The 11,021-nt window shown below is 33.5% G+C and overlaps 1 protein-coding gene across 1 annotated transcript; it reads left to right on the forward strand.

The window, feature by feature from the left end:
• Positions 1–2,429: 2,429 nt before the first annotated feature.
• On the forward strand, positions 2,430–3,676 carry LOC107785050 (uncharacterized). Its single transcript, XM_016606270.1, has 3 exons — positions 2,430–2,576; positions 2,679–3,067; positions 3,172–3,676. Exons 1-3 carry the CDS (start codon positions 2,430–2,432, stop codon positions 3,674–3,676), a joined length of 1,041 nt encoding a protein of 346 aa, XP_016461756.1.
• Positions 3,677–11,021: the final 7,345 nt, after the last annotated feature.

An 11,021-nucleotide genomic window follows, 5' to 3' on the forward strand; every position in this document is an offset into this window, starting at 1 on the left:
GTTTAGATGCATTGATTATTTATTTCAATTGTATAAATCTTTATTTTTCAGGTCAAATTCAAAAAAAGATTAACAAAACTTTATTATATTTAGCCAAATAAAATTTTTTAGCCTAAATAATGTAGTTATATCCAAGTTTTATTATAAATTTATTCGAAAAAATTATATAAAAAAGTAAAATATTTAAAAAGGTAAAAATATATTTGATTTTTCAAAAAAATGTCACATATACAGAAAAATTCACGTGGCAAGCGAGTGCACCCACACAATTTGCCGCATCAGCGTCTAAGGGTGTAATGGTTCTCAAAAGGCCTAGTTGAGGGGGGTAATTAAGATCACGAATAGTTTAACGTTGTAACTAATAATCCGTGACAAGCTTAGGGAGGTGATAAGGTATTTTGCCTTTTTAGAATAGTGAACAAGTAAAATTGAACGAAAGAAGTATAAAGTTACTTTCTTTAAAAAGCCGTTTTGGCCTTTAAGTACCACTAGTTTTGAAGTACGTGCGTTACGTGTGAATCCTTATAGACGAGAATAAACTTTAAAAAAGCACATGAACAATATTATTTGACTTCCTATATTACTTAAATAAGCATAGATTCCAAAAAAAATATAGAAAGTAATAATTTAAACAATCTTATAAATTACAGTACAGTTTACTGCTAATTTTAATATATAAATTTAAGTATCTTATTATGTTTTTCTTGTCAAATATTGTAATTGAGTTTGTGATTTAATATGGCCATATATTACAATATATAAATAAAAAAAATTAAAGTATGCTATATATTATTACTATGAATTATTATTATTTTTAAATGTAAGCATGTCGTTTATTTAAAGATATTTTTTTACTCATCCTAATGTGCTTATGGTAGTATATAACATTAACCTTTAATGTTTAGGAATTTAAGAAATAAATTTATATAACTTATAACTTTAATATTAGGAGACTCTACATCTTTCTCCATTGACGATCTTCACCAAGCGGCGGTTACGTTTGGTGGGGAAAGCGGTTGTCAATGGCGAGGGGCAAGTGTAATGGACTAGGAAGACCAAGGAAGACATCGATCCTAGTTCTAGGAAGCTCCCTAACATCGAATTCATCTCCATCAAAACCAGTATTCTCACAGAAATCACAAATGACGACACCGGCGATAGCATCAATGGCAGAAACGAGTGGTAACATCTCTACTGTGAATAATTCTAAAAATTTAAAAGTAGTTGAGGACAATAGAATGAGTAAGGTTGATAATAGAAAGAGTAAAATTCAGAATGATTGTGCGCCGTCATCTTCGAATGTTACGATCATAGAAAAAGCTCAATCAATTGTACATGCAAATGAAAATTCACAGAAATTGGAAGCTAATTAGGATCTAGTAGCTCCCGGTGTGGGCAAATTTGTTTGCTAGTAATCGAATGACATCTAATGGCCTTGTTCTATCTTACATTCCACCGACGATAGTGGATGGAAGTGTAGTTATTCAATTAGATCCAACGGAGACGGCGAAGGAACCTGATAAGTGGAAACATTCTCTGATTGTTGCTGTTATTGGTGAAATCCCTGGGTACAATCATATTATTTTGGCATGCCAGGGGATACTACATTGCAAAATTCAAAGAGGAAGAAGATTTGGAGGAAGTTCTATATGGAGGACCTTACACGATTAGCAACAGACCAATAATCCTGAAGAGATGGTCTTCTGATGTTGAATTTGATGCAACATTCCTTAAAGAGATGCCTCTATGGGTCTCTTTCCCCACTTTACCTGTGACATACTGGAGTAAGGATTCTCTAAGTAGGTTGGGAAGTATAATAGGAGTTCCTCTATTTGCAGATGAATGTATGGCAAAGCAATCGAGAATATCATTTGCCAGGATGCCGATTGAAGTAAGCATAACTAACATTGCCAAATGAAGTCAAAATAAAGGATCCGTCAGGGAAGATACACCAGCAGGTGGTAAGGTTTGAATGGCAGCCTGATTTCTGTCCAGATTGCCAACAAATGGGGCATATTTGCAAACGAAATGAGGAAGTATAGGGAAAACAACAAAAAATGCAAAAAAAAAATAAAAAAATGGGAGAGCACAACAGCCAGCTAAAGAGTGGAGAAGTAAGGGGCTGATAACACAGAACATAAATGTGGCACAGAAAGCTGCTGAACATACTATGAGTAAAAGTAAGGAAATAATACAGGTTATGGAACAAAACAAATCTCCTAGCATCAAGAATGGGGGAGTATTGACAGAAACACAGGAGCCTACTCAGATGAATGGGAAAGAGATTAGTTTGAAGGGGAAAAAAGCTAGTGCTACTAGTTCTAGAAATGCAGTGACTGGTATGGATTTTTCAGTGGCCACACAAAATGCATTTGGAATTCTAGCATGAAGACAAGAGGATAAACAACCACTAGATAGAGGTGGTACAAATGAACAATCCAAATGACAATGCTTATGTGGAATGTAAGGGGAGCAAATCAAAGATACAAACGAAGGAGTTAGCTAAATACATCAAAGACAAACATATATCTCTAGCTGGATTAGTGGAAACCAGAATTAAGCATCATAAAGCTTCTGTAATTGCCCCTAAGATAGCATAACATTGGGAATTGGTGCACAATTATGATCAAGCAGCTAATGGTAGAATATGGATCATGTTTGACAAGAACATTTGGCAGGTGGATGTAGTACTAACGGATGCTCAGTTTATACACTGTAATATTATTAGCACTAATATCTGTTGTGCTATGACTATGATATATGGATACAACAGTGTAGACATGAGAAAAGGAATGTGGCAAAAACTTAGGATGCTGGCTCAGTCTATAAATCAACCATGGCTCATATGGGGGGACTTCAATGCAGTCATGTCTATTCAAGATAGAGTATCAAGGCATGAAGTAACAATGGCTGATATTCAAGATTTTGCAGATTTTTATTCTGATACCATGACTACTGGAATTCCTTGGAGGGGAGATTACTTCACATGGACAAATGGTCAAATGGGAGTGGATAGAGTAATTAGTAAAATTGATAGAGCCTTGGGAAATGGTGAATGGATGATGAAGTTTGGGCATCTAACAATGGAAATTAGAGATCCATTTATTTCAGATCATTCTCTTTTATCTCTGAGATTTGAAGGAAGAAATAGTTGTATTAAATACCCTTTAGATTCTTGAATATTTGGGCTAATCATGAGGCATTCCAAAGTATAGTTACTAAGGGATGGCAAGGGAAGCAACAATATTGCAAGCTAGCAACCATCTGGAACAGATTGAAAGCTATGCAAGCAGACTTTAAGAATTTGAATAACAAGAATTTTAGGAATGCAACAATGAAAATTGAACAAGCAAGAAGGGATATAATTGAATGTCAGCAAGAGATGAAGAAAGGATACACACATCAACTAAGGATGATGGAGAAGGAAGCTAGAGATAAACTAGAAAAATGGTCACTCATTGAAGAAAAGATATTTCAGCAAAAATCAAGAGCCCAATGGATCAAAACAGGTGATGGAAACAACAAGTACTTATTTGCAGTGATGAAAGAAAGAGCATGCAGGAAAAACATTACAACCTTAACAGCATTGAATGGTACAATCCTGACAGAGCCTAAGAGTATTAAGAGGGAGATTGTAGCGTTTTACAAATCTCTTATGGGGACTGCTGCTAATTAGTTACCTATTGTCAATATGCAAACAATGAAGAAGGGACCTCAACTGAATCACTAGCAAACTGTGGAATTGATTAAAGATATAACTAGACAGGAAATTGATGACTTTCTACATGCTATTGGAAATGATAAAGCACCTAGGATTGATGGGTACAATGCAGTGTTTTTCAAAAAAGCATGAGAGATAATGAAGGTGGATATCTATGATGCTGTAATAGAGTTCTTTGAAACAGGTAAAATGCCCAGGGTCATTAACTGTACAACTGTCACTTTATTATCCAAAATCCCCAACCCTGCTGCTATCAAAGACTATAGACCTATATCCTGTTGCTCAGTGTTATTTAAGATCATTGCTAAACTCTTAGCATCAAGGCTGCAGAAAGTTATGAGCTTCCTAATTGATGAGGCACAAGCTGGTTTTATACCTGGAAGGAAAGGAGCAGACAACACTATATTAGCTCATGAACTGATTAGAGCTTATTCAAGGAAACATATATCTCTTAGATGCATGATTAAAGTAGACTTGCAAAAAGCATATGATAGTGTTGAATGGAGTTATGTGCTACAAATTATGGAAGGATTAGGATTTCCTCACAAGTTCACACAATGGGTAACAGCTTGTATCCAAAGTGTGAGCTATTCTATTTTGATTAATGGAGAATTAGCTGAGCCCTTTCCTGCTGCAAAAGGACTTAGACAGGGTGACCCAATGTCATATTTCTTGTTTGCTCTATCTATGGAATATCTAAGTAGACTACTGGCAGAGTTGAAGGACAAAAAGCAATTCCACTTCCATCCAAAATGCAAGAAGCTAGGCATCACTCATTTGAGCTTTGTAGATGACCTATTATTATTTGCTAGGGAGGATAAACAATCTGTGGCAATGATAAAGCAGTGTTTTGATCAATTTTCTGCAGCCTCTGGTCTTCAAGCTAACCTAAGCAAGAGTTCAGTGTACTTTGGAGGGGTAACTGATACAGAACAGGAAGCCATACTTCAGCAACTGGGGTACATAAGAGGTGAATTACCATTCAAATACCTAGGAGTTCCACTAACTACTAAGAAAATGAAGGTGACTCAATGGCAACCTTTGATTGACAAAATTGTAGCAAGAATTTCATCTTGGACTGCAAGGAAACTGTCATATGCTGGAAGAATTCAACTTATAAGAGTAGTGCTATTTGGAATTCAATCTTATTGGTCACAAATGTTTCTAATTCCAGTCAAGGTGATCAAAACTATTGAAGCTTATTGCAGGAGCTTTATATGGTCGGGGACTAATGAAATAAACAAACGAGCCTTGATTTCTTGGGAGAAGGTATGCAAACCAAAGAGTGCAGGAGGTTTAAATATCCTAAATCTTAAACAATGGAACAGAGCAGCCATTCTCAAATTGCAATGGGATCTAACATCAAAAACTGACAGACTGTGGATTAAATGGGTGCATATGTACCATATAAAGGGGCAGCCTATATCGAGCATCAAAGAGGCTAAACAAGCAAGCTGGATGGTACAAAAGATCTTGACTATTAAAGGGACAAGTCCACAGATACAAAGGCAAGGAAGCAAAGGCAGTGTCATCAAGCAGATATATTTGCAACAGCTGGGAAGACTAGAAAAGGTAGAATAGAAAGCAATTATGTTCAGAAACTTAACTAGACCCAAAGCAGTATTTTATATGTGGCTGATCATTCAGGAAAGAATGCTGACTACTGACAGACTGAGTAAATGGAGCATGACTGTGGATACTACATGTGTATTCTGTAAATGTCAACCAGAGAATCACCACCACTTATTCTATAATTGTACTGCCATCATGGAAATATGGAGTGACATATTCAAATGGATGCAAATACAAGTGCCAGCAAATACATGGAGACAATTACTATGCTGGCTTGTGGAAAAAGCAAAGAAGAAATCAACTGAAGGGCAGCTGCTGAGAATGATACTAGCTGAAACATTATATAGCATATGGGTGGAGAGAAATCATAGAGTTTTTGAGAAGATTCATAGGGACAGGCAAAGCATTGTTAGAGAAATTATCTACATTTTTAACATTAGAGCTGTAGGTAAACTCAAAGATGTATTACAATACAAGTTCATATAGGAGGAGGGAAATAGTAGTACTATCATGTAAGATAGGTCAAAGTGCCGGGGGGGGGGGGGGGTTATAGAAGAGATGCATAGCAGTGATTCATATTGGCTGAGTTAGCCTTATACTTTGTAATTTGTTACTTTGAGAATTAATAATATTTGAATTACTAAAAAAAAAAATATTTTTTAAAGAGTAAAAAGGCGAACGACATTCCGCTAAGGGGATTCGTGCTTTTAATATAGTATATAACATATAGATAGATATAGATATTTTATATAAGATAAAGTTTAGTTGATATCAAAATCCTAAATATAAGGACTTAGTTCAAATAAAGAGGATAAATTTAATAAATAAAATTTTAGTTGATCTTAAGATACTAAATATTAAGAAAAAAACATAAACAAATTATACTTAATTTTCAAAAAAGTTTATGCCTATTAACTCCTTCTACGTGTCTTCTTGACAAGTAGTGGTAGTTAATGTTTAGCCTTAAAAAAATTCTAATGTTGGTATTACTAATTATAAATGTGTTACATACTTTAATTAGGAAAACAATTTTGGTAAGGTAAATCTTAATCGATTTTAAAGTCCTAAATATTAGGACTCTATAAATATTTAAAAAAAGAAAAAAATTTAAACTAAAATTTTATTGATTTTAAGGTCCTAAATATTAGGAAAATAATTTAAATTACAATTTGTCCAATATGAAATCTATTTTTAGAGGGTAAAAAAGGCGAACAATATTTCGCTAAGGGCCTTTGTACTTTTAATATAGTATATAGATAGATATAGATATAGATTATTAGTTAATGTAGCCCACAAAAAGTTGCATTAATAATGCGATGATAGATTTTCTTAATCATATACACCCAATCTAACATGATATTACCTAATGCGGGATTTATGTTGGGATGAATTATTCAAATTAATGTTTTAAAAGGCTTTCTTAAGACTCGCTTCGCAGCGCGAGGCACTATCAAAACGCCTTGTGGCTCGCTTGTGGGGCTTAGTTCTGTGAGACTTATGCCCCAAGCGTCTGACCGTGCATACGAAACACGCCTAATACTAACCGGTCAAAGCTCGCCTAATAGCTATTTCCTAGTGCAAATCAAGCATAAATTTTCTAATTAGCATTGTTGGCTCTCAAAGTTCTTTAAGAAATGAATGATTAAAATTCTATTCATCTATAGAGATATGAAAATTGAGACTAACTCAAAAGTAATAAGCCATAATATTTCATATTTACTAATTGAAAATATTAGAGAGTGAACATTATTGAATAGCCAAAATATACATCGTCACTTACTATAGGTATTCATACGTAACTTCTAAACATGTACAAACTATTTTTAGATTATTAAAATCAACGTCCGGATTCACGACAAGATTGAAGCCGTCACCAAGAGTAGTTAATATATCCTAAACTACATAATCAAAATTATTCTTGTTTAGATGTTGGATATTAATTGGGAAGGGCCCTGCGTAATTTACAATTTTAGCATCTTAAAGGACATGGAATCTCGTCATGCAACGACTAATTAATTTTCACGATGCCAATTTATATCAATTGATTCGCACTTTCTACGTGAGATACACGGTCAAACCAATATTTCAATATTTTGATGGAAGTTCCAATAATATTTTTCGTCAAACTCAAACTTTCTAATCAATATGCTAATTACAAATAACTAGTTCAGCATTTGAAATATACTAATTCCTACTATTGTAATTTGTAATTAGTAAGGTAGATAAACAATTAAACAAATTTATCAACAACTGAGATCTTTTTCAGCAAAAAGAAAAAAAGAACAGCAACTGAAATTTGTATCGGAACCATCTTTATATAGAATCATTAAGCATGTGCAGTTCTGACATCTTAGAGACGAATAATGATTACATCCACCATTCTTCAAACCATAAATATATGTGTATAGTAAAACATTTTTTTTTAATTCATGTGCCATGTAATAAATTATATTACCCTTCATACTTAACTTTTATTATTATAATTACCTTCTATATATATAATTACCATTTATATACCATTTTAGAATTTTAATGGTATTAATTAGTCTCCTAATTTTACCCAACCGTATATTCTCACTCCCCCAAGTTTCTCTCTCCAAATCCCACCACCCCGCTCACATATCAAACCACACCCCACGATTTCCTCTTCAATCACCCACAATTTCCTTTTCTAAAACTAGCGAAAATCTGTAGCCCCTCCACCATTGACAACCATTAAAAAGCTTTAAATTTTTGAATTCGAATTTGAGTTTTCAAAAGACATTGTTTGTTTGGATTGTATGTTGTTGCAAATAATTGAGAATTCTCTCTACGTCTCTCTCTATCTCTCAATCCCAAATTTAGTAATATAAGAGGAAAGGAAAAGAGAGTAGCAATTCCACCATTGACAACCATTAAAAAGCTTTGAAGCTTTGAATTCGAATTTGTGTTTTCAAAAATCATTATTTGTTGGGATTGGGTGTTGTTGCAAATAATTGGGAATACGGTTTGGAGTTTATATCTCAATTTTGAGAGGTTTTGGTGAAGACTAGACTTGATTTTGGCTGAAATTCAGATTGAAACTCGAAGAAGAAGAAGAAGAAGAAGACATGACATACATTATATTGCATAAATTGTAGAAAAATTGTATTATGTTGTTTATTTATTTTTCTTTTATTCATTTAACTATTGTACGAAAGTTGAACAACATTGTAAAAAAATTGTATTTAAGTGGTATTATTTTGTAGTTGTATATAACTTAGTAGAAATAATGTACGAAAATTATAGATAATTTGTAGATAAGTTGTATAATATATAATTAGTTGTATGAAATTTATTTTTACTATGTACAAATCAGATACAAAATATACAAAAGATATATTGTATAAATTTTGTATAAAATTTGTATTTAAGTTGTATGTTATTGTAGTTGTATTTAACTGGGTGGAATAATGTGTGAAAGTTGTAGAAAATTGTAGATAAGTTGTATTCCTATATAACGGGAGATGTTGACATATCAAGTAACTTTAGTGTTCTAGACGAACCTGCATGAAAATAAAGATAAATTCTGTTATGAACAGTTTGTAAAAATTTTGTAGATAATTTGTAGAAACATTGAAATTCTGTATTTTCATATTAATTTTTCAAATGATATGTAGTTTTATTGTAGAATAAATGTAGAAATTTTGTAGATATTGTGAAAATTTATACTGATATACGCCATAGTTAAATGAATAAAAAATACAATTTTATGGTAGTAAATTGGGCATCCGTATACAACCAGAATTTGATATAAAATGTAACAGCACAAACATACAATTGTATTCTCATTGGTGATACTCAATTCCATATTGAAATCGCGAACAATTATACACAGCGAATATGATCCTAAGTTTTTGTTTTTCTTTTTCGTCTCCATCTATACACGAACACCCATATCGTTCCTAATTTCCATTAGAGGACAATGCTCGTTGACAATGTATTTGATTTCTATAATTTTTTCGGATATATACAACTACAATATAATACTACTTAAATACAATTTTTTTACAATGTTGTTCAACTTTCATACAATAGTTACATGAATAAAAGAAAAATAAATAAACAACAGAATACAATTTTTCTACAATTTCTGCAATATAATGTATGTCATGTCTTCTTCTTCTTCTTCGAGTTTCAATATGAAATTCAGCCAAAACCAAGTCTAATCTTCACCAAAACCCCTCAAAATTGAGATATAAACTCCAAACCATATTCCCAATTATTTGCAACAACACCCAATCCAAACAAATAATGATTTTTGAAAACCCAAATTCGAATTCAAAGCTTCAAAGTTTTTTAATGGCTGTCAATGGTGGAATTGCTGCTCTCTTTTCCTTTCCTCTTATATTACTGAAATTTGGGATTGAGAGATAGAGAGAGACATTCTCAATTCTTTGCAACAGCATCCAATCCAAACAAACAATGTCTTTTGAAAACCCAAATTCGAATTCAAAGCTTTTTAATGGTTGTCAATGGTGGAGGGGTTATATATTTTTGCTGGTTTTAGAAGAGAAAATCGTGGCTGATTGAAGAGGAAATCGTGGGGATGTGGTTTGATACGTGAGTGAGGTGGTGGGATTTGGAGAGAGAAACTTGGGGGAGTGGGAATATTTAATTCTCCAATATTAGCGCGCCTAAATAAGGAAGCCTGCAACTACAATGATTCCTTATTTAATGAATTATCTATATTTTGTAGAAATACTATTAGCATGGCAGATAATATGCAAACTATGAACATATTTGGTAATATAGTTTCCTATATGGTATAGGAACGAAAATTTCCCATAGTAAAATTATGTGCCCAAATTTTGCGCGCCCGAAGACCCACCACGAAGAATAGAAGATTTGCGTCGAGGAATAGACTCACTATGGACTAACGGTGTTAAACGGGATGGGTCAACCCGTTTCTGGACTAGTTGAAACCCGGATCGGCCCGGACCGGTACATAGGGGGCCATGTGGGCTGGGTTACTGGGTTGGGGGGATTGGTCCATTCACTTTCATTCATCCGATTAACCGGAACGATCAACCAAAATTCCTGTAGAACCGGTTAACCGGTCCGGATAGGCCCGTCCCGGACCGGTTTAACGGCTAGATTTCAATTTTTTAAGGTTGAAGAACGTTGGCAATGGTCAGCTGCCTTATGGTCGTTGCCCAACGTTATTATTGCACAAATAGCCCTTTTTGGGGCATTTTTAAAATAAAATAACACTTTTTGTAATTACTAATTTAGCCCTTTGAAGAACTATAAATACATCTCCCATCTTCTTCATTTCTTCAGTCATCTCTCATTTCTCAAACTCATATTCTCAATTCAAGTTAAATCATGCCCCGTACTTCTAGAGTACGCTCATATGTTTGGGAACACTTTGAGGTGGTAGAAGAAAATGAAGAAGTTCACAAAGTAAAGTGCAAGAACTGTGGTCTAGTTTTAAATTTTCGTCTAAAGTGGGTGGGCACAGGCTGTTTAAGGAGGCATATGAAGAGTTGTCTTAAGCGTCCTCTAGAATTTCGTATTTAAGTTTATTTTGACACAATTTGTGTTATTTTAAAATTATTAGACGTATTTATGCTTAGTGTTTTAGTTTGTTAGATTAATTGAAGTATTATTATGCAATGAAAATTTAGTTTTACCCTTTTTTCGTTAATTTTCTTATTGTTAAATGCAAACTTCAATTTGTAAGTTTGAAATAAAAAAAGCACTTGCA

The sequence above is a fragment of the Nicotiana tabacum genome, chromosome 5, assembly GCF_000715075.1.
Source record: "Nicotiana tabacum cultivar K326 chromosome 5, ASM71507v2, whole genome shotgun sequence".
In the NCBI taxonomy this organism is placed as follows: domain Eukaryota; kingdom Viridiplantae; phylum Streptophyta; class Magnoliopsida; order Solanales; family Solanaceae; genus Nicotiana; species Nicotiana tabacum.

Excerpts from the sequence above, each read along its gene's own strand:
- LOC107785050 (XM_016606270.1), top strand. The coding sequence starts at position 2,430 with ATGAACAATCCAAATGACAATGCTTATGTGGAATGTAAGGGGAGCAAA. Across the intron at positions 2,577-2,678 it reads TTAAGCATCATAAAGCTTCT|GTGGATGTAGTACTAACGGA; the intron begins GTAATTGCCCCT and ends AACATTTGGCAG. Across the intron at positions 3,068-3,171 it reads AATGGTGAATGGATGATGAA|ATTCTTGAATATTTGGGCTA; the intron begins GTTTGGGCATCT and ends AATACCCTTTAG.